The 25,109-nt window shown below is 39.4% G+C and overlaps 1 protein-coding gene across 4 annotated transcripts in view; it reads right to left on the reverse strand.

Annotated features, from left to right (window-relative positions):
• ATP8A1 (ATPase phospholipid transporting 8A1) overlaps window positions 1–24,806 on the reverse strand; it is a 117,651-nt gene extending 92,845 nt beyond the window's left edge. For 3 of the 4 annotated variants that reach the window (XM_027686321.1, XM_027686323.1, XM_027686322.1), the window contains exons 1-6: window positions 24,569–24,806; window positions 14,316–14,430; window positions 12,415–12,514; window positions 9,861–9,959; window positions 4,820–4,865; window positions 807–847 (exon numbers count right to left, since the gene is read on the reverse strand). In XM_027686321.1, coding sequence (XP_027542122.1) covers window positions 807–847; window positions 4,820–4,865; window positions 9,861–9,959; window positions 12,415–12,514; window positions 14,316–14,430; window positions 24,569–24,617 — 450 coding nt within the window. In that variant the 5' untranslated portion in view covers window positions 24,618–24,806. Of the gene's footprint in view, window positions 1–806; window positions 848–4,819; window positions 4,866–9,860; window positions 9,960–12,414; window positions 12,515–14,315; window positions 14,431–24,568 lie in introns of those variants that run through there. The other variant, XM_027686324.1, reaches the window with a different exon arrangement.
• Between the last annotated feature and the right edge of the window lie 303 nt (window positions 24,807–25,109).

Below are 25,109 nucleotides of genomic sequence, written 5' to 3' on the forward strand. Positions count from 1 at the left end.
TAACCCTGACCTTCTGTATGCAGCTCTTTACTTTCGCTAGTTTTGTAAAATACTTTACTGGAAGATTGAAGTTGAGTCAAAGAAGAAATTAATCTCACTTAAGACCACCATTTTGTTGCATCACACTATACACCTTATCCTTGCTTCTTCAAAGGTATAAGCCAGTTTCATCTGAATCTTGCTTCCAATTTACTGTGGGTCAAATTTTCTTCAGGCTTTCAGGTATGGAAACCAATAAGACTAAGTGACTAGATAGGCAGTATAATATTTAGTCCTTGGAAGTTGCCTTTAAGAGTCCCTTCCTAAGTATTGCATAATAGTTTTTAAAGTTCTCATGACTTAAGCCAAGGAAGTTCAACAAATACACAAAGGAACTAGTTTGCAGAAAGAGGTTTCTGCCTTGGCAAACCAAATAATACCAAGGAAGTGCATAATTTTGCCACCAGACTATTCAAGCTATTTTCACTGAACTTAAAGCCCACCAGTTTTGCCTGACTCATGCCATCAAAAATGACCTGACTTCAAAGTATGTTTTGAGAGACAAATTACAGAAGCACAAAATATTCTGAGTTGGAAGGGACCTACAAGGATCATCAAGTCTAACTCTTAAGTGAATGGCCTATATAGGGATCGACCACCCACAACTTTGGCATTAATAGCAAATCTTAACAAACAAAAAATAAAATACAAAAGATTATACATTTCCCATAACATCAGTTAATTTTTATAATTTACAATTATCTGGAGAAATAAAGCAAATATTAAGTATGTATTATGCTCTAAAAGCCACCAATAAAGACACACACCTTTTCCCAGTGGACAATCTCCCACGCACCATTTCGTAGTACTAAAAAAAAAAGGAAAAAAAGAAAGAATTTTCCAGTAGTACAATCTAACTGCATACAGGTATGTGCTAGATTCCTTATAAAAAGCCATACAGACATCTCATACAGACAATAATTTACAGCATGCCTTGTTTCTAGGAATTTGGGTCAAGCATTTCAATTATACAGCACATATTCTTTATAACAGTTTCTGTACCATAGAATCTTACTACAAAGTCAATCAGAACATTTTAGAGGGTCTGGAAATCAAATAAATCTGATATAGATTTTATGATAATGTGGTGTTTTCCAAAATAGATTAGTAACTGGAATAAAAAGTTCCAAATTTAAAAAGTTACAAAATTAGTGGGGATGCAAGGGGGATAAATTCAAGATTTTTTTTTTCTCAGTTAAAATATTGATGAGATTCATATAAAAAAGATTCATATAAAAAAGATTTGTAAAAAGGTGCCCAGAGGCTTATTATTGTTCATCTATTTTACTGTTATTGGCATATCAGAGAAACTTCAGGATCACCATCGTCATCTCCTCAATAAACATACTGGGAATCCCCCAAATCAACCCACGCTTAAGATTTAGTATAATTTCCCCCTGATAGCTGAAATTAATATTGCATCCACATTCCACTATTCTAGTTTTAAGTATTACTATTATGATACAAAACCCATGCCTTGTTTGCCAGTTAATTGTTAAAATTGTGTTTTCAGGGAATAATAAAGGTAACTCCCCTTTTTTAGCCCCAGTTACAAGCTATTGAAGATTGATATGCATGAAGAAAATGAAAACATATTGCTATGTGTCAATACTCAGATAGCTTTAAGAGATTGTTTTCTTTCACTGTGTCTTCCAGCTTTCAAACTGTGAGGAAGCTTATCTTAAGTACCCGATCAGGACCAAGTTCTTACACAAGCAAGTGTAGACTTAAAAAAAGTGGATCAAAATTCGGGAATACATATAGCCTTTACATTTAAGTCTTCCTGGAGGTTCTGTTGAGACTGACCCCTCTTCTTGTATATCTCAATAATTCTTTAGAAAGAGATAAATTCTCTTTCCCTTCCTTCCCCCCAAATTTTTTAGTGCTGATATGGTCAGGACAATGGTAAATGGAGCAATCTCCCTTTCTGACAGTAAGCAAGATATTTTAATGACTGTCTCACCCATCAGCTGATCACTATACAAAATCAATTTTGACAAACTATTTCCCTTCAGTGGGAAAACTACAGATTCAGCGTGACTATAACAGTGGTTGTAACACTGTCTTAAGGAACCCAAATCATTTTGCAATTGTGCCACCAATTACTTACTTCCATTCCCTTGTGTCAGCAATACTGTTCGTGGGGCCATGCAAATTAATTTTCTTCGTGCAAGCAGATGAGAATTAAAAGCATACTTTGCAGCAATCCAGATAACTAAATTTCACAAATAGCTACAACAGACTAACTGCCAGTGGAGTTCTGCAGGTCTGAAATGTAAATAAGTCACCAGACATGGCCAGGGGCTTCTTAAGAAGGGGATTCTGGCTGCTTAGGGAAGGTCCTGTCCTGCTGTCCCCCCACGCAAAGGTGTGTGCCCTCACTGCTCTATGCATGCTGTCTCCAGTGTTCATTGGATCCTTTGATGAGCCAGTTAACTCACTACACGGAAGGACACTATAATTTTTGTTTTGATTTTTTTCCTGCTGGTTTAACTGGTTAAAATCAGCTCTCAGATGGATGAGTCATGAAAATATGCTGAGCCACCTGTAATCTCAAGAGCACTCTAACCCTAGCTTGATATGATAAGCTTTTAAGCACAATTAACATACACTGATATTCAGTTAAATCCATTTTCTTATGAGAACAAAAAGAGAAGAACTATTGCTATACATCTTTTATATAATGGTTAGAGAACTTGTGCCATAAAGTCTTCTGCAGCCTCACTTTCGCATTTGTACCTCCCACTTCTCACCTGTCTCTAACAACCAACTTTCCAAAGCATGTTCCATCTGCCCTACAGAAGGCTACTTCACCACACTGCAGAAATGCAGATTTCATCACGTCAGAATGTCTGATGATGTCCTACTGTATCGTATATGTATGCAGCTTGAGGTAACACAAATCATCCATAATGCAGCCTAAGAAATCAAAATCCTCTGCAAAAGGTTTTTTTATACTAATGGAAGTTTATAAAGCTAGTTACTTAAGGTTAATTGAGATATAGACAGTCATTAAGGAACAGAAAGATGAAGGGAAACCCATATACAGAATCTGTACATGCACATGCTGTTTCATTAACAATTTCATGTTTAAAAGACAACTAAAGGTGGAGCTGCATATACAATGTACAATGCACATTGCTGCTTTTCAGAGTTACAGAACTGCTGAATACATGAAAACAAAGTAAAAGAATACCATACTGATTAACTTTTTATTTATTGCTTTGACAATAGACTATATTTGACAATACATTTAAATATTGCTTTGACAGTACACTAGGATCAATGCAGTACTTATGTGAATCCTGCATTAGCTTAAGAAACATGTTTCTCAGTGTAAGCAATAATTTATGTATCCTCATTACACCTTTAACTTCCAAAATGCTGTTTTGCACGCATGGAACATCCAGGAATTTTAGGAACAGATACCAAAAACCCTAATGAGAGGTAACCAAGAAGAGTCAGGAAAGAGAGTAAAACAAGTCTTTAATTAAAATTTTGTATGCTCTGAACAAAAACAAAAATTGAAAAGATACTTCAAGATTCACTGCCAACAAAACTGTTGGTTGTAATCTCATAAGCTATGAATGACTGATGAAAGGATTTTGGATGTCTACACTAAATTTTCCTTAATTTTTTATGTATAGCTAAGAGGTTATCTGTTTCTCCAGGCCTGTCCTCTGGAGGTTTCTATTCCCAGTGCTTTCTGTCAATAGTTTTGTCTCTCTATCGCAATCTCCTCATACTTTCTACTGAGCTACATGCTCAGTAGTTTCATAAGTTATCTTGCCCTCCCATTCCCCATAAATTTTACAGTAGATTTATGTACAATTTAGGTAAGCTTTTAAAATCTATGTTTCCAGTCTTTAGCACTGCTAAACACGTGTTTAACCAATGACTACATTCCTCCCTAAAAGAATTAAGTTTATTATTTATTTAAAAAGGATTGCATGTAAGATTCTTCGCTTTGTGATATTTTTTGTACTTTCTGCAGTCAAATTCACATGCCACTCATTTGTACTCCTGTTTATAAAAACAGGACCATTTCTATCAAGAGAGGCCTACCTCAGACAAAAAGTTGAAGGCAGCAAAGCAGGAACCTAAACTTTGACTTTCTACCTGACAAGACTGTTTAGGACATACTACCTAATATCTCCCTCACTTTCTGAGCTACAAGAATTTCCTGATTAAATACTACTATTCTTTATCAAAATCTATTTAAAATAATTACATTCCAAAGCTTTGGTCAGGGTACACTGGTGAAATATCTCATCATCTCTAATCAAACCATTATATTCATTTCATTAAAAAAACCCCAAACCTGAACGCCAAAAAAACTCCATTCATCTTTATCTACAGTTTTGAAGCAGCATAGAAAGACAATTCTTTTTTTTTGACTCTTTCTTCCTATTGCACAGTTGTCCAAAATCAAATTATTCAAGATTAGCCAGTTGAAAAAAAATCATGCTACTCAGAAATGCAGACTTTTCATTATAATGTAGGCCCAATAAATATACTGGTGATTATATCTTTTAACAGCTACAGTATCACCTGTGCTAAATGTCCAAGTTTCTTAGGAACCTCTCAACCTAATCCAAAACATATTTTATTTTGTGGGGTTAATGTCACTACAAATTTTTATTTCAGCTGTTTACATTCCAAATTTTGAAGTAATCTGCATATGCAATTTGCCACTCAATTACCTGTCAGCAGTGCAAATTACATTACTACCATTTGCAAAAATTCAACACCCCCTTAAAAAGGTTAAAAAATTTCCTACCTTGAGTTTCTTTCTTGTTCACCGCATTATCAGCTTTATGCCTTTTCTAAATTAAAAATGCACAGTGGTTAAAGACTTCTGTTGACAAAATAAAGCTTTCACACTTTCAATAAAAACCCCATCTATTACCCCCTCCCACTCTTCTACTCAATAAACCAACTAAACATTAAACAGGACTATTAATTACTTGCATAGTTATGATCAACAGGAAAGTCACACCCCGTTCCAGGCTACTTGTGTTGTACTAGAATGCCCTCTCACGTGGGCAATTGCTATCTAATCAAGTTCCTTATATAAGGAACTGGTGCATTTCAGTACCATAACTTTGCCCTTTCCTGGAATTGGGAGATGATTCTACCATAGCAAAGATCATGGAAGTGTCTCATACAAATCTGAAGTCAAGCAACGACTGTGTAAACATATGACTTCACTTCTGCAAAAATGCCTGCTGACTTCAGTAATAAACAAACAAACAAAAAAATTGACAGCATACCCCCCCAAAGAGGCCATGATGTCCCTCAGTTTTAATATAGCTGTGAGAAATCTTCTGACAGTAATTTTTTGATGCAGCTATTAACAACCAGCATTTTCAAGCTATGACTAAACTCAAACACAAGAAGTTTAGAGGAGTACTAGTTTAAACACAGTATTTAAGACTAATGAACTCAGTTTTTCTGAAGTAGGAATGTGTTTTGAAAAAATTAATTTAAATATAATTAATTAGTGTAGGTAAGCATTTTGAACAGAGGTACAGAATTCATGCCTTTGAAATACAAAATCAGAAGCCATCTTGTAAATTGAAAGAAAAATAAGTCAATCTACTTGAGAAATTTATTGCTAATAAAATGCTGACATGACTCTAAACTATCAGCTCTTAAAAGGCCACCTTATCACTTTGCAAAGTTGAAGTATTATTTTTTTAGATTATCAACAGATTCTCCTTTCAAAAACATGTCTGACTGAACAGATAAATTACCCTCGATCAGTGGGAAAGTATAACTTGACCAAAGCAGATATCTATTTGCCCATAGGGTAAATCTCCTCCAGTATGAAAAGTAACAGTTTAATGTCAGTTGCGTTCTGAGTCATGATGGGTGAAAATCACTGGAAACATCCGACAATCTAGCACTGCATGTCACAAATTTTGCTAGCACTTTTGAAGCATATATGGGAAACACATGCTGTTCATGAATAATGTCTTTTGCTAACATCTTTTTCTTCCGGGGATTTCATTCCAAAAAAAGAAACATTTGGTTCTTGAGCTAAAAGTCTTATTTGATAAGTATATTTATTGATATCAATATATAGGGTTCCTATCCAGAAGCTTTAATATTAGATGAAGATTATCATTCCTGGAGATCCTAGATATCTCACTGTGCAAAGAAACAGATAACGAAAAGTAAAGGTTAAGGGAAAACACTGAGTATTTTTTTTTTTTACTATGCAGCAAGTGGTCAGCTTTCCCAGGAAAAAACAGTAAAGCTGCACTGCTCTTAGGTATCTCTATTTGGTAATGAGAACTTTATTGGCTTAGCTGATATATGCAAAACCCACTAATTCTGATTGATCCCTGTCTTACCCCACCACCACGCCAAACCACACACTTCACGTTGCAAAGAGCAGATGGTAGAAATAAATGACAAAAGAAAAACGACTGGATGAGATAGTTTTAAAAAGGACACTTTGTACAGTAGCAGCAGCGTCAGTTTTATATTTGCCTAGACACTGACAGATGGTGTAAGACTGTAAGCATTAACAGCAGAATGGTTAAAAATATCTGAAAGAACATGAACTGATTTAATGGCTTTTTTCAAACGGGGTTCTGTTTATGTAAAGAGAAAGCAACAAAGGTATTTAAGGAGAAGCTGACTATAGGAGAGCAAAAACTAGAAATGCCAAACAGAAGAAAAATATTTAATGGAAACCTCATTGTGTCTTGCAGGACCACTCAACTCTGTGACCCAGGAGCTTGATAGAACCCAGAGGCCTGTACCTTGCCTACCATCAATTCACAGAGGTACCTGAGGAAAAGACTGAGTAGACTGTATCAGCAAGAAAGGCAGCATGCGACCAGCCACTCTCCATTTCAAACCTCCTTTCCAGCTCAACATTCTTCCTCTTGATCATGTTTCTGCCCATACATTATAATTCTGCTCAAATGCAATAAATACAATGCTCTCAGGGAGCTTACTATTTCTGTGCAGGGGAAGACTATGCTACCTGCAACCCTTTCCAAAACTCAAGAGAACAGCCCACAAACAGGAATGTTACTCCTCTGTGGACAGGGCACTTTGCCGTATTATGATGTGTCTAATGCCTTGTCCTCCTCACAACATACCTGTAGAACCAAAACAGAACAAAAGCAGATAAAGAAATTCTTGGCATCTAGACTGATTTGGCAAATCATCGACTAATTCCTTAGACACAAAAGATATCAACTAAAAGACCCAATTATTTTAAGCAAGTTAGATAGATAGGTTCCATCATACGCTTTTTGTGGAGAGAGGACAGGAAGGTACTCAGAAAATCCGAACACCTTTTGTATGAAGTGAAACAGAGATTGAAATTCCTTTCTCCCCCCTCAAAATAAAATAAGTCAGAATGAACACTTCCATGTTGACAATGTCTCAGCTCTTTTAAAAGTTTTCATTCATTGCAAGAAGAAAGCAAAACAATCACTACCACAGACACTGACTGGAAAGAGCATAGGAAGCCTGGCATAGGTGGAGGCACTTGCCTAACAAGGACCAGCATTTCATGTCTGTTCCAGGCCACCAGGAGTCAGCAGATCACACTTAGGACCAAGACATGAAAGACTAATAGTAAATTGCAGTGGACTGGAGAAATGGGAACTGAGCAGGCCTTTTCCTCTTGTTGTCTACAAACCCATGCAAAGTCACAACAGGAAAACTAAGGATTTTATGCATGTGACTTTAAAAACAAAGAGATGCTTGGACCTGGATTTGACAGCTGGGGAAAATCCATTTTTAAAACTTCAAAAATTACACGAGTAACCTGTACTCATTCATCAAAATATATTAAACCTAATAGATTACTATTTATTTTAAACATAATAAAGTGAAACATTGTAATTTTAGTAGCAAGCTAAAGGACACTTTTTAGAAAGGTCCAGGAATTACTTTGTTAGGAAATAAAAAGCCATCCAGTGTACTGACTTTATGTAGTAAGGTTCTGGTAGCAGTGGGGCTACAGGGGTGGCTTCTGTGAGAGGCTGCCAGAAGCTTCCCCCATGTCTGACAGAGCCAATGCCATCCGGATCCAGTCATCCGGAGCCAATGTCATCCTTGCCACCTGACACTGGCCAAGGCTAAGCCCATCAACAATGGTAGTAAAGCCTCTGAAACAATGTATCTAAGAATGAAAAAAAAGTTATTGTGTAGAAGAAGTTATGGCCAGAGAAGAGTGGAGTAAGAATATGGGAGAGAAACAACCAAAGGCAGTGCACAAGAAGGGGGAGGAGTTGCTCCAGACGCTGGAGCAGAGATCCCCCTGCAGCCTGTGGTGAAGACCATGGTGAAGCAGCTGTGCCCCTGCAGCCCATGGAGGTCCACAAGGGTGCAGAGATCCACCTGCAGACCATGGAGAAGACCTATGCCAGAGCAGGTGGATGCCAAAAGAAGGCTGTGACCCTGTAGGAAGTCTGCACTGGAGCAGGCTCCTGGCAGGACCTGTGGCCCCATCAAGAGAGGAGCCCACACAGGTCTCCTGGTGGACTTGTGACCCTGTGGGGCACCCACGCTGGAGCAGCCTCTTCCTGAAGGACTGTACCCTGTGGGAAGGGACCCACGCTGGAGCAGTTTGTGAGGAACTGCAGCCTGTGGGAAGGACTTAGGCTGGAGAAGCTTGTGGAGGACTGTCTCCCCTGGGAGGTACCCCATGTTGGAGCGGGGGAAGGACTCCTCTCCCTAAGGAGGAAGTAGCGGCAGAAACAATGTGATGGATTGTCTCCCTGAGCCGCTGGGGGGCAAGGAGGTAGAGAATCGGGAATAAAATTAAGCCCAGGAGGGAGGGCAGTGGGGGGAGGAAGACGTTTTTAAGATTTGTTTTACTTCTCATTATCCTGCTCTGATTTTGATTAGTACTAAATTCAACTAATTTCCTCACGTTGAGTCTGTTTTGCCCAGGACAGTCACTGGTGAGTGATCTCTCCCTGTCCTTACTTCTGCCCATGAGTCTTTTAATGTATTTTCTCACCCCTGTCCAGTTTCAGAGGGGAGTGATAGAGTGGCTTTGGTGGGTACCTGGTGTCCAGCCAAGGTCAAAGCACCACAGGAGGACAAGTGAAGCTGCTTGAGACTGTGCAACATCCTGGATCCTCAACAGAATTCCAGATGGCTTATCTATTTTTGAAAGGCACCTTAACTGAAGATTTAAAAAAGTATTCTGGAAAGAATTTTTTATCCTACCTTCTTCAATGACTAAAGCCAGAAGTTCTCACAATTATTCTGCAAATGTTAGTCTAGTCTCTCCTTCACAGAATGAGTTAAAATCCATCTCACAAGTATAAATAGCTGGAGTAAGGGACTTTGCTCATGGAGGAAGGAAAAAAAATAATTTTCTAACCAAACAAATATTTAACAGTTATTTGGTTTTAAAATAGATTCCACTTGAGATGAACTCAGTAGCTTCCAAACTTCTTTTAGCAGAGTCCTTGTTTAATAGAAAATCGGCAGTATTCTGCACTTGACTGGGTTCTGTAGAGTCTTTGGTTCTAGTTCACACTTTAAAAATATGCTTGTACTTCATTAATAAAAACTATTTGACTAGAAACAATCTATATAATAAACACAACAGTCACTCTTTTGTCATGCTATTGTCACTTGTATATATAGTAAACACACTTTTGAATTGTAACACCATATTTCTAAGATTTCATCTTCGGAAGTAAATACCTTCAGAAGCTTTCAAAAGCATGCAGAAGGCAAGAATAGGTCAACATAGAATTATTCAGGAAAATTTCTCCAGTATTATAAATGAAAAATATGAAAACTATTCAAAAATATTGCTATTAAATACTTACAATATCCTCTATTATCTCCTTCACTGCAGCTACAGCTAAAATAAATAAAAGAGGAACCAATGTTGTGTAGCGGCCTGTTGGTGATACATCTGGTATTTGCTATTAAAAACAAAAGAGAAAGAAAAAAATTTTTTGCATTGCTGGTTGAAAACACATTTTTAATACAAGAAGCAGCACTTCCTGAGCAAATAACGACAAGAGAATCCACTTTTAGACATGGTGTTGATTATTTCCAAGAGAAGTTTACTGTCTTCAATTCAAAAGCAGCTGATACAATAGAAGAACATTTGAATTTTAAATAGTACAGTGTTCAATGGTGCTATTTCCAGAGGTTTTTAGTGTTTGCAGAATATTCACCTTCCTTTTCTCTGTTTCAAATTAAATGAAAATAGTTATTTACAAAACACAACTAATTTTGTCAGTTTAGATTTCTGTTAGAGTGGACGCTAGTCCAAGGTATATTTGCTTCTTTACAGTTTTAATATCTTATGACATATTTTGTATCATAATAGATATTAACTGACAAATTTCAAATAGCTGCTTTCTGCCAGTCTACTGTAAAAAAACCATTTTTGCTATAAAGGTATGGCCCCAGATGATGCAAGCGACTGTATACTTTAAAGTAAATGATGAAACAATACAGCTACTTATACGATATACATGGATGCTTATCTAGAATTATTTTTATACTGACTAGAGTTCTTAATGGCAACATGGATAGTTGAATGGATTGCTGTCTTAACAGACTTATAATGGGTAATGCAGTGTGAAGACAATGAGAACTCTGCAAGAAAAGAGTTCACTAACTGGTGGTGCCTCAATGCAGTTAGAAGACATACTCAATTTACCACAAAATGGTCTGAAAAACAGCCAATGTTATTTATGAATTATATACATTTCTTTTTGCTACCAACACATTGTACTTCTGAAAGAAAACAGGATGTTATACATACATAGCATATGTATGTATGCTCCAGACTACATTTTTCAAGGAATTAAGTGGAAATGGGGCAGGAAGTTACTGTTGGGCAAGTGCCCATGTGTTGGCTACCAAGGAAAGGGATCTATCACTTCTCCAGCTATTCCTATCTCTTTATTCCTCCCTATATGTATGTCCAAACTCCCATTCCAATTGCATGTTATTTTCCATGCAAAATATTAAAGCAAAAGGGTCACCAGCCTGTACTCTGATTCCATCACCCCGTATCCCTTTCTCCTGACACTGCGGTCTCACTGATAGCCTGACATGAGAAAGTGGGCTTGAAAGTCCTAACATTCCCAACAGCTACCCGCCAGCCTCTCACCCAGTCATGCCAAGTCTCAAACAGCTTCTGAAACCTCATATTTTGTGTCATTAGCTTGAGGTGCACAGTGGCACCACAAGGAACCATGCTGGACCACTGGATTAGCCTGAGATGCCAGATGGGGTTAGCAGATGTTTATTTAGAAGCCACAGGCTCACAGGGAGAAAACCTAATGAAACCCTGAACCTTCTTTACCCTAGAAAACAGTGTAAGCTACTTGTGCAGATGTATCCTAAGAAACTGCCCCAAACACTTAAAGCAGAAGCAACTTTCACTTACAGAAACATCAGAAGTGAGGGAGAAAAAAGTACACATGGTAGTTTATGTGTCATTTTTCAGTAATATTTTTTTGATATATCGATCCCTAACACAATGACCTTCACAACCAACAAACCAACACATTCTAAAAAATGCATTAGAAATTATGCAGAAAATGTGATTTTATCAAACATGTCTGAAATGCAGAACTAGTCAATGGTAATTATGAGTGCACCTAACCACAGTTAAATTTTCATTCATTATCAACTAATGCATCCAAAGAATAGTATAGGAAAAACCACAATCCACTTTATCAACTTGAACTACTACAAAATTAAAATATTCTGGTAGATGTGCAAAATGTTAGGTACTTCTTCAAAAAAGTCCCAGTAAGCTGGATCAGGCATGAAGCTACAGTCGTGGTACAGAAAAGACTGTGTACTTCCTTACTAACTAGTACATTGACCAGCTGGTATATGGGAAATAGCTGCCATAGTACTGGACTCCACAAATGGTTTTCTTTGCCCAGCTTCAATTTCAATCCTTATCTCTAAGAATAAATGATCACTTCTCAGCTGCAATTCCTGTCCCTCAAAACAGCCTATAGGATTAAAATTCACAAAGTTCAGGTTTTTAGGCAGTACCCTCCATTAGAAGAAATGCCAGCTAGAGGTAAAAGTTTTCTGTGTATGCCAGATATTTTTAAATAGAATTTTCCTGTTACAACAGTCTTTTTCACCTGACAGTATTTCAGATACACTTAACCTGTTTTACAGAAAAATCTTTGTGTGCATTTTTTTATCTCGAAGGAGCAAATAAACCACAAACCCAAACATTTATTAAAGGTACATCTATACAATACAGCTATTCTGAGAGGCCAGCTAGCTCAGAAAGAATGGTACAGGAATCTCAGTATCTCTGTAAAACATTGTCTATGGTATAAATGCTCTTTTAGCAAGTTTAAAACATTAGAATCTTATTGTTGATCTTACCTGAAGTAACGCAATAAAAAGAAAAAATGCATTAGCAGCTCTTCTGAACTGGGAATAAAGGAACCTTGGCAGGAACGTGATTATGTTGTACTTTGCAGTGCTGAGAGAAAGAGACAAAAACACATGCTTTTATTACAGTACAAAAATTTCTTCAAATGTACTCGTTTCCTATCAGTTACACAAGCTTTCAAATGAAACAGAAGATTCTGTGATTCCTGTGCTAGTACACACATCTGTTTTGGCTGAAGTGAAACTAAATGACTTCCACAGTGACATCCTGCAGATGTCCATGAACCGGCTCACCCAGGGAAGCTCCTGCCACCCACAGAGACTGTCACGAGCTGCCCTGTTGAGGTAAGAAGGTCTCTCCTCATCTCAGCCTGCTCCATGGGAAGCAGTCAAGCTCTGCTGCCCTTCAGTTACAGGCAAAAAGGAGAGGAAAAAAAATAAAGGTTTGTTAGGAGTCAAGCAATTACACTGCCCCCGCTGAGGGTGCTGGCAGGGCAGGCACCTACCTACCTCGTCTGGACAAGGACCCTACCCTGAGGGTTATGGCTGGCAACTGCACAGTGGCTCCAGATCAGACAAAATTGCTGGGGAAAGAGGTGTAACAAGCGTAACGAGGAGGGTGCAAAGTCAGGATTGAGGAGATGTGGAGTTTCTGTGCTGGGTATGAGTTTGCATGATTCAATGCAAAAAACCTAATAACAGGATCAACTAACTTGAAATGGTGTATTTAAGAAATAATTTAAGTTAAAAAATCAGTTAAAATACATAACTTGTACACTGAATGGAAAGTTCGCTTTTTCATTTTAAACTGATAAATATTGGATATTAAGTGTGGTTTAGATAGCCTGGAAGAAGAGAATATAATTTATCCTAGGGTAACAATCTTTGCTAAGTCATCATCACAAAATGCTTGAGTTCCCAGGTCTTTGTCAGCCTTACATCTGTTTAAGAACAGATTGCCACGGTCTAAAGTCCTAAAACAATAAATGTGAAAACAACATGTCAAAAACTTATGAGCAAAAAACTTGTAAGAATATTTAACTCCTTTATAAGTCAGTAATATTTAGTTTAACTTTGCATACAACAGTCAATTTAAAGAGGGAATGAATGTATCCTGCAAAACAGCTCAACACAGTCAAGTAACAAAGCAAAAGACAAGAAAGACAAGTTGTATACAGCACCAAACAGCATTATAAAGTTTCTCAAGGTCATGGAAAATCCCACCACATTATTCTCCATGTCTACAAAATTTCTGTACATTATCAAAGGTACCTTCAGAAAACACACCAACTTGGGACACAGTTGCTTTTGCCATTCATTTTCTTTGAATTTTAACAACAGAACTGAGGATGTTGTCAGATCTGAACTTATATTACTTATGAGTATTTAGTGTATGACTTAAAATTCATCAAAAGCAAACAAAAAACCACAACATAAACCATCAGCAGAGTGCCTAAAGCCTGAACTTTAAATTCAAAACTAGTTTCATAAGCAACCACAGCATCTTTGTAACTGGCTGACTGAAAAAAACAAGCGTTTCCAAAGCACAAACAATGCTGTGTTTAAGTGTAGTACATTTGCATTGGAATTCAGCTACCATGAATATGTTCAAAGATGAACTGAACAGAAACCCGAAGAAATAACCCGTCCTCCAGGGACATGCTGATGGTACAGCTGTAAAACATCCGTACCTCCCCCACCACATTCTTAAAAATTCAGAAGATCAGGTTTGTAAGTAAAACAGCTCTACTTGTCTCCTCATTTCACTTCATTCTCCCTGTCAGAGTCTAAGACTGTAATTAGTGGTCAGAGGAAATGACAGAAGTGGAATAAACAGAATCTTTTTGGGTTTGTTATGAAACATTCAGTGTTCTAGTGTTTTTTGTTAATACCTGACATGATTATTGCAGAATTTGGTTAGCTGGGGCTGATTGATGAATATAGTTCTCACTTCCTCTTGATCAGCTAGGGAAGTTTTTTCTGAAACATCTTCTGTCTTCTCATAGCCTGTAAAAACACAGCATGATTTTACATATAAAAAAATTTAAATACACAAGATTCAAGGCAGTTCAGGACACAAAAAAGACATCTATTGCAAATGTGAACTCAATGTATTTGCATTTCTCACAAGTAACGACCTCTGAAAAAAACATAAAAGTTTTTCCAAATATAGTCAAGAGGCTTAGTAAAAACCTACACCCTCCACCCCTGCAGTCCTTACCTTGCAAAGATAACAGAGACTGGCCTAATAGTGAGACCTGCCAGCTCCATCTCATGAGAGAGGGCACATCCCTCCCCTCATGATTGCATCTTATCAAAACCCATGGACTCATGTATTGCCAGCTTGTTTAAGTGTTCCCTAACCTGGTCCTCCTCCACCAAGATAAGCCTTTCTTGTTTCAAACTTTTCAATTGATATCAGGAACCTGTGGATCCTGAAGGCTAATCTTATCAGTAGAGACTAAAGGGGAGAAGACTAAGTGTACTGCATCCTCTTCTGTGTCCTTTGTCTCCAGGTTGGTTCTCTTGCCACATTCAGCCTGCAGGCCCACGTTTCCCACAGTCATCATCTCCTGCTGTTACACCTGAACAATAAGAAGGGCTTCTACAAGCCACTCACCAGATTAAACCCCAGGCAGGCTTTGACTTTGCTAGCTAAACCCATCCTCCCTACTCCTCTACAGTCATCTGTCCCTGCTTTCACCTCTTGTATGTTCCCTTTTTATGCCTGAGTTTTGTCAGGGACTCCTTGCTAATTCATAGAATCATAGAATGGTTTGGGTTGGAAGGGACCTTAAAGATCACGTAGTTCCAACTCTCCTGCCGCGGGCAGGGAATCTTCCAGTAGATCAGGTTACTCAGAGCCCTATCCAACCTGGTCTTGAACACTTCCAGGGATAGGGAGTCCACAACTTCTCTGGGCATGGATTCAGTGCCTTACCACCCTTATAGTAAAGAATTACTTCCTCATACCTAATCTAAACCTACCTTCCTTCAGTTTAAGACCTTGTTGAAATTTATGAGGTCCGCACAGGCCCACCTCCCAAGCCTGTTAAGATCCCTTTGGATTGCAACCCTTCCCTCCAGCATGTCAACCACACCACTCAGGTTGGTGTAGTGGGCAAACTTGCTGAGGGGGCACTGTCCACGTCACTGACAAAGATGTTAAAAAGTGTCAGTCCCGATACCAACCCGAGGAATACCACTTGACACTGCTGTCCACTGAGCCATTGACTGCAACTCTTAAGGGAGCAACCATCTACCCACTTTTTTTATCCACCAAGAGGTCGATTCATCAAATCCATATCTCTTCAGTTTAGAGACAAGGTTGTTGTGTGGGACAGTATCAAATGCCTTGCTTCATGCAGTCCTACTGCCACCTCTGCTTGATTTCTTGCTCATTGTGATGGATCAGTCTTGAGCTAGAAGGACGTGATTCCTGGAAGCTAAATTGGTTAATCTTAGTTGGGTGGTGTCATTGGTTAATGAGATACCATTCCTTTACCTGCTACAAATTTTCTTCATGACATTAGTCAGATTATTCCCAGAGAAGTGACACCACTATATTAATTTTGTGTGTGCCTAACTTGAAATAGTATTATTAGATTCACTGACATTCCCAACACTTGCCTCCACTAGCCAGTGAAAGCTGAGCTTTGTGCATATTCTTCTACAAATGCTGAGGAATCTTGTGCCAACCTGCATCCCAACTTTCATCTGTAAAGGAGGATAGCAAAGTATTCTTCTGTCTCAAGGCTTTTCACTAATGTTTTATCAACCACTCAGCCATTACATTGATGATAACAGGCGTAAGCAGTCTATTCAGGCTGGAGCTTGTACAGTAAAAACAGGTATGGCATAAACCAATCACCATAAAGTTTTAATGTGATACCAATAATCTGTGTGTGTAATAGCTGATTATTAAATAAACACTGTTCATTCTGTATGCCAAATGACAAAAAGACACAGGAAAAAAACCTCTGTTATAATGTAACTGAATGAATACATTAGAATGTATAGCATGTCAAGGATAACTGAGGCTGTACCTGAAAAATTCAAGTTTATTTCTAGCACGTTCTATAAATCTTACAAACAGATTATGCAAAATCCAAGTTGTCCTCCAGTTCACCGGCCCACTACATTGCCTCGTACCTATTATATCCAGAACATACATTTCAAACACTAACTTGCAATATCAAGTCTCCACACATTTTGCAAAGGCTCAACCAAACTTCTAATTTCATGCCATTTGCCATTCAGAATGCACAGACTCTATTATGACAGAGGAAATCCCCACTACTACATTCACCCACTGCAATTTCTCTATTTTTTCCTTTCAATTAACCCAATGAAAGGCACACATCAAACACACTTCTATTCAAATTTCAATATATATATCTCAAGAAGTTTCTTCAGAGGAAAGGCAGCCAGCCTAACAGACTGGTCCACCTGAACAGGTGCCCACACAACACTCCTCGACTCAAGGAACCACACAGATGCATGTAGCAGACCAAGCACATAATTTCCTATCCTTGTCATTACCTCTCCTTAGAGTGACAACCATCATACAACTGGCTATGCACAACCTCCAGTACACAGTTCCATAAATAAATATCCCTGTAAGAGAAATCAATACAGGTACACCTTTAAGACAACTTGGTTTCTAGTTGAATGAAGGTAAGCATACCTTCATTCTGAGTACAGGACACTCACTGTCCAGTTGCTCCATGAGGAAGCTAACACAAGACATGGCTCCTGTGAGAGTACTTAGGCAGAAAAGTTGGAAACTATTGTGTCTAAAGTATCAATGTAGCCTGATCAAGCCCAGGAAATAAGGAGAGTTTGCGCATTCGTAGAACGTACAACTTTAATTTTAAAGCATTCATTTAAAAACTGATGCCAGTATAGGCCTTGAAAACTGGTAGGAATAGGGTTAAACCAAATGTTAGCAGGCATTAAACACTATCTACTACCTGTTTTTTAAAAAGACTGCCAAACTACAGACATGTATTTTCATATCTCTGTATTATGGCATTTATTTTTTCTTTAATCAATATGACAGCAAAAAGGTGCTGAGGAACTTCATAAACATTCACTACCTCCCCTCCTACTGCCTTGAATTAATTTTTTTCAATTTTCATCTAAAAAGCAATCTTAGGAGTTAAGTTCTGAGCCTCATGCTTAGCCTTCTATACACTGCAGCTTCAGCAAAACCAGCTCTCCTGCCCTAGGCGTGTTATACTACCCTGAAAGTTTTCAAGGTTACACATATCCCATCACCTCCCTACCTACACTTCAGAATATATTCACTAGAGTACCCACAGACTTGACTGACACACAAAGCTCAGTATCCAGGAGACAACATTTTCTTCCCTGTTGGTGTGAAAGCACCCAAAGGAAGACCACAAAGATAGTGAAGGGTCTAGAGGGGAAGCCATACGAGGAGTGGCTGAAGTCACTTGGTCTGTTCAGCCTGGAGAAGAGGAGATTGAGGGGAGACTTCAATGCAATCTACAACTTCCTTGTGAGGGGCAGGCACTGATCTCTTCTGTCTGTTGATCAGTGATAGGACCTGAGGGAACAGCATGAAGCTGAGTCAGGGTAAGTTTAGGTTGGGTATTAGGAAAAAGTTCTTCACTCAGATGGTGGTTAGGCACTGGAACAGGCTCCCCAGGGAAATGGTCACAGCACCAAGCCTGACAGAGTTCAAGAAGTATTTGGACAACGTTCCTCAGACGAATGGTGTGATCGTTGGGGTTGTCCTGTGCTGGGCCAGGAGTTGGACTTTGATGATCCTTGTAGGTCCCTTCCAACCCTTCCAATGCAGAGTATACTATGATCTATGAATTTGTATGAACTCCGCCTATTAATCAAATAAGCAGAAGCTGGCCTGTCATAAAAATATTGCCTACAAGTAACCACAGGGAAAAATAAAAAGCATACTCATAATTGAAAATGGAAAGGAAATTTCATCAGATCATCCCTTACTGGAAGTAGCTACACTTCTCATAAAGGTGCATTTGAAAAGGATGCATTTAACACACAGGAAGAATTAAAAAGAGTTGGTTGCCCTTCTGTAATCCACTAAAAGGTTCCAAGCCAATAGAAGAGCATTACCCAAATGTTCAGAAAGTTGACAAACAAAATAAAACCCTCAATTACAGAATCAAGACAGGAAGAATAAAAAAGACCACAACACAAAGCATCAGTCATTACGAAATTCTGAGTATGAAAAATCTGTGTGAAGAATGAAAGTAATAACTCAAGATGAAGCAGTCATTCTAATATCTTAGAAAAAAAGTGTAGTTATTACTACACAGTTATTACTAGAGATATTAAACTGATGTCAACCTAACTTGCTTCTTGCCTGTTCATCTTGCACTAAGCTGTAAGAAAAGCATTGTTTCAAGGCTTAAAATCAAACATAGCATCACTCACTTTGGCCTGAAAGTTGCAACAATTTAAGGTCACAACAAATTCTGAAATAACTCTTACTAATAATTTTTAAGTCTTATAACTAGCAAAACAGCAATTATCACAGATCAGATAGGAACTGTGATGCTGTACTAGTGAGATCTGCCATTCAGAAAGAAAACAAATATATTCCAAGACTTTTAATCCTCTGCTGTGGCTTGCAGCAGTTAGTATTCAATCAGATTTAAGCTGTTACTTAACACACAGCTGAATTATCAAAAAGATTCTATGACACATGTTCTTAGGTGTCCCCACTGACAGAAAAGCATCTAACTTGAAAAAAGTTGCAAGACAGAACTTTAAAAAGAATAGGAAACGCAAAGACATCATACTACTCTGACAATTTATTATGCGGAAATGTGACGTTTCAAAACTAATTCCCTCTTAATATTCAGAATCACACCTTCTGCTCATGTATTTTGATTATTTTACTATTTTATGTCCTACAGGGCCAAAACCAATTAAAAATGTGGTTTAGTATCAAAGGATTTCAACTATTACCCTAATCAAGAAGTTCATTTACAAAGCTGTTGCATAATGTAGAATGACCATACATAATATTTTGTTCTGCAGGCTGAAAGTTATTTGCTAGCAGGACACAGAATTTGGAAATTATTGATGGATAAGCACAAACCACCACAAATTTAATTCGAAGTCACTCAATAAATAACTGAGGTTTGTTTTGGTTAAGAATTTCCTTCAATCTGTTCAACATTAAAGAACGGAGGTAAATCATATGCAAGGGTGGGGAAAGGCAAGAAAAAAATTTGAAATAGACTTGTTGTCAATTCTGAAAATATGGAGACTGGGTAATTATTTCCCAGGGTACAAGCTGTACCTGAAAAAATATTCAGAGCAAAATGTATATTTTGCATAGAATACATGTTTTCAGTTTTGCCAGCAAAAGAATATCTTCAACAACAAAGTCCAAATAAATAAGCAACCAATGAAACAAACAAAAAAAATCCCCCACACCAGCTTGAGCTTCTTCCAACAAGAGAGCCTATTGAAGACCATATTTTGTTTCCAAGAATAAATTTGGAAGAAGAAACTCTCTTCCAACACACAGTATTTGCAGGGTTTCTTCCTAAGCCAGTTTTGATTAAAAGTTTCTAATTAGTAAAACCACAACAGTAATTCTAAAGAGTAAACACTGTCCAAATATTTTCCATATCTCAATTTTTTTTTTTAGGTAGGATAGTTTAACACTTTCAGCTTTCATTCCTTAAAACAGTCTAATTTTCATTACAAGAAATGGACAAAAGTACATACAGATAGACTGTAATATGGAAATAAAGGGGGAGGGGGGAAAGAAAACCCTCACCCAAATAACCAGAAGGATTTTAACTCACTAATTAAACTAAGTGCTGTGTTTTAACCTGGCAGTCAGCTAAATACCACACAGCCACTCACTCACCTACCCCCCGTGACGGGGCAGATAACCAGAAAAAAGATAAAACTTGTGAACTGAGATAAAGACAGATTAATAGGATGGGAAAATAATAATAGTACTAAAAAAAACCATAAAACAAGTGATGCACAACTGCTCACCTCCCACTGACCGATGCCCAGCTGACTGTTGCCAGCCCCCGGCTAACTCTCCTCCAGTTTTATTGTTCAGCATAATGTGAAATGTATGGGATATCCCTTTGGTCAGTTGGGGTCAGCTGTCCCAGCTGTGTCCCCTCCCAAATTTTTGTGAACTCCCAGCCTCCTCCCTGGCAGGGCAGTACGAGATGCTGACAAGTCCTTGATGTAGTGTAAGCACTGTTCAGCAACAACTAAAACATCAGTGTGTTATCAACATTATTCTCATCCTAAATCCAAAACATAGCACTCTACTAGCTACTAGGAAGAAAATTAACTCTATCTCAGCCAAAACCAGGACGGTCAGTTTGCTAGTTCCTATTCCTGAAAATGTGGTACAGTTCCAGGAGGGAAAAAGAAGATGCCTTTGGAGCTATTTTTGTAATACCGTGACAGACCTTCAGTGACAAAACAGGCAATGGGAACCAGAGCCATCAGTCTGTCCTTCTGAGGAATCAGAGCACAGAAGGGAATTCAAATTACCTGCTTGACCCTGCTGGTACCACTGAGATGGCTAAGCCTATTCTAGAAAAAAACAGACCAAGTTTTTTCCCTGTTGTGGAACATAGGGATCTCAACATAGTCTGCAAAACAGACTTGGCAAACAAAAAATCAGACACAAGTGACTATAATGAGTACTACATGTAGTAAAATGCTATATACTCCTTAAGACCACGCATAGAAATACCTAAGGATACATTAGGCACTACAAAAACAGTTAGTCTGATAAAGTCAATCTGATGACTAGTACAGAATTTCAAAACACATTCCTTCTTCACGTGAAAGTCATCTCATCTCGCACAAGTTCAGCTTCACTTTGTTTTTGTACAGGTCTTTACCTTCACTAACATGAAGAATGAGTTATTACCTACTGGTTTTGGTAGACAGCAGCATGGCATCTCAAATCTCTACCCTTTCTAAATGACCTAACATAGTTCACTGAGCTCCACCAACACACAGAGCAAAAGAATTAATGCTTCAATCTTCAGAGAAACCTAATAAGAACTGCCAAGAACAATTCCACTCTCCCAGAACCTCTCAAAAGAAAAAAAATGCTTTGAATTACTCCATTTCATATTATTTAATAGATGCATATATTAACTGTGAAGCTATATATAGCTAAAATACCCATAGTCAGTTACTGTATTTAATAAAGCTTGATGTAGGCCACACTACTCAAAGATTCCCCATGTGTTTTGCAATTGCAGAATACATGACACCAATTTCCTAAATCCGTTTAAGAGGGTCAGATCTTCTGTGCCTTGAGTAAGACTTTATTGATACACATACCACTTTGGAACTGTAGCATTTCCTAGGCTAATGGTGTGCAGCAGGTGTTCTTTGCAACAGGGATAACGGACACAAAAATCTATTAAAACAAGATTCTAAGCGTGCCTGGTTCTCTTTTATCAGCCATGAAGAACCTGCAGAGGTTTGGAAGAATGGCTCACAATCAGTAGTTCCTTTTTGTTAAAATTATTTTCTCTATGCAGGTAACGTTGTCTTAGAGACCCTAGAACACCTACCATTTTTATTTTGCAATCATTTACAGACTGTAGTGTCAATTCTTCTCCGCAACTGTTGACCAATTCTTTGGAATGATACATGGGCACATCGTTCTGTCAGTTTTGACTTGATTTCTTTCATCTGAGCATAACAGTTGACTTTTACTAACAAAAGTATTACTATCTCTTCATGTGACAATGAGATTAGTTCTGAGATGATGTCAAGACAGTCCAGCCTAATAAGGTAGTTCATGATCCATGGGAAAGGTCTCTGAAACAGAAATTAGTTGCTGCAGTGACAGGAGAGAAAAATGAGGTTTTAATCTCAAAGATACAATACAAAAATTCTAGAATAAGGAAAGTAATATTAAGCTTGTCTGTCAGATCCCCACGTCTCGGGCTACTCTAAGGAATGGTCCACACCATAACAGCACTCATGGAAGCTGTTGTTTGTGATTACAGTATTACCAGAGACTTCCAAAGAACACAGAGAGACACTGCCAGTAAAAACTCTGCACTGTAGGTACAACTTCGGTGGAGTTCTCTGAAAGCAGCCTTATCATCACTTTGCACAGTGCTTATCTAAGAGACTTGCTTGATGGCCAGAGCTAGGGGTTTACAGTTCCTACGTGTCCCTATCAAATGCTAGGGATGAGACCCACATTGCAGAGTGCTGGAGTTCTCTTTTTAGAAAACAGTAACATTTACTTACAAAGAACTGTTTAGAAATGCCAACTACGTAGTCCAAATGTGTGGACTAACTAGACTTGGAAGCCATCTATCTCAAAAAGAAAAAAGGAAGAGACTCATTGATGTTGGTTTCATTGTGAATGATATATAAATAAACTAAATAAATATAAATAAAATTAACTAGTAAGTGTCACATTAATATAAGATTAAGAAAATAGTAACAGATTTCAAACTATTTTTCTTTAAGTAATACCACGTACAGTAAAGTATAGTGTAAGTCTAACTCTACTGGTAGGGTGGAAAAACCATCACATTATTTTGCAAAAGTTAAGTTTCTTAAAAGACATTTCATACCTGTTTTCAGTCCTAAAGAAAGTATTTTTGAGAAGTCTCTTAAATTCTGTATTCAACTGTTCCACAGTCATTCAACCTTGAACAAATACACTGGACTATTTTTTTTCCTTTTACTGCAATTGCACATCTTAGTCAGTTACCTTTAGGGAACACCACATTTGCTCACAATAATCATTAAGAATCCTGTAATTAGATCATTTTAAAGAGAGCATCAATTTTTCCAATTTATTTATGCACTGTTCAGCTGGTAGTGAAAACCAACTGTCTGGAACAAGAATAAGTGGAAAAGAACTGAAATTAAGCACTGAAAAATTGGACATTTAACTAGTCCCATTATATGCATCTACTAATCACAGTGAGTATAGCAGGATGGGTGCTCTGGTTGTAAACACATTTCAAAGGTGTCCCTGGAAGGATGTACATTCTTCCTTTCTTCTTACAAAAATGCATTCTTCTATTTCTTTGCCAGCTAACATCTCCTAGGCAGAGGAAGAGCCAGACCCCCTACAAACCTACTTTTGGGGGAGGAAGGCATGTAACACAGTGAAACCAAAAAAGAACATCAAGCTAGCAGGCTATTTCCAATCTATGTTTCTTCACGCTTTTTCTAGCATTAAAAAAAACAAAGCAAAAAACTTTCGTTTGAAAGAAGATACAGGGAGAAAGTTTTTGCCTCCTCATACAGCCAAGTAAAGAAAAAAAATCAATCTGATGTATGGTTTAAGTGCGAAAACTTTCAGACTAGGGGATAAACCCTGCATACCTGCCTCAGGAAGTTGTGCATTGCTGGGACACTGCTACTGTTACCTACAGCAATCGAAAATCACAGACTGCTGTGTTGTCCCAAGAGGTTGCTGCTTTGGGGTCCGTGATTTCAAATTTTACTTTTGCATGCAATAAATCTTATGGTAATTTCATTGCAGTGGTTCTTTTCATAAGTCAGCTGCTGACACGTCCTTATCTGAAGGCTGAGCAATCCCACTCTCTGACTTAGGCACGAGACATCAGCACGGTCCGAAGCTTCCAGGCACATACCCTGTATCAGAAACCTTTATTTCTGATGATCAGTGCACAGGTACATCCTACACACAAAAGTGGGATTCCAGCTTACTCCCGGGCCGAGGACCCCAGGTCATCAGCCCCCGCTGCCGCTCGGGGCGGGCGGGCTGTGCAGCCCCGAGGAAAAGGAAACCACCGCTCGCCCCGAAACGCTGCAATCACCGAGGGGCAAAACGCTGCCTGGGGCTCACCGGGCATCGACATCGATTTATGGCACCGACAGCCATAAATACGAGACCTCCTGGAGAACACGAACACCGACACTGCTCACGTCCCAGCGCTGGGGTCGGTGCCCGCCGGGGGCGCCCCGCACGACCAGAGGCCGCGGTGCGGAGCTCGGCGGCGGCGGCGCCGCCACACTGGTTCCCGCCGCCCCCTCCCGGCCAGGCAGCGCAGACCCCGCCGCGGCTCCGAGCCGAATGCTGGCCGGAACCCCCGTCCCTCCCTGCGGGCGCGGAGAGGCGGGCGGCTCTTACCCTCTGCGCGGGAGCGGATCTCGGACACGGTTTTCTGCACCGCTGGCATCGTCGCCGGGCTAGGGGCGTTGGCGCGGACGCCTCCCTCCAACAGCGCGCCCTGCACCTGCCGCGCTCCGGAGCGCGCCCTGCGCTCAGCGAGGTCCGGGGCGAAAGCGACGGGTCCCGGCGGCGGCTCCTCCGGCAGCCCGAGGCTCCTGCAGCCCGAGGCGGCGGGCTCGCCTCGGCAGCGCCTCGCCCCGCTGGCGGCGCCGCTGCTCACTGACAGCCGCGGCGCCCGCGCTCCGCGCTCGCCGGCCCCCTCCGGAATCTACCAACTCCTCCCCCCCCCGCCTTCTTGTCCCGCGGCGCTCTGCCGCCATCTCCCCATTCCCCCGGGCTCGGGCTTGCCGGGTGGCTGCGCCTAAACGGGCGCCGGCACTACGTTGCTCTGTGTCCCGCTCACGGAGTGAGACGAAGGGTTTCCGACGCGCCCCCCACCCCTTGCGCGCGGGGAATGGAACGCGCCGAGCCCTGGGCCGCTGCCCGGCACTGGGGGCGG

This window comes from Neopelma chrysocephalum, unplaced genomic scaffold (genome assembly GCF_003984885.1).
Source record: "Neopelma chrysocephalum unplaced genomic scaffold, ASM398488v2 Primary Assembly neopelma1_71, whole genome shotgun sequence".
Taxonomy (NCBI): domain Eukaryota; kingdom Metazoa; phylum Chordata; class Aves; order Passeriformes; family Pipridae; genus Neopelma; species Neopelma chrysocephalum.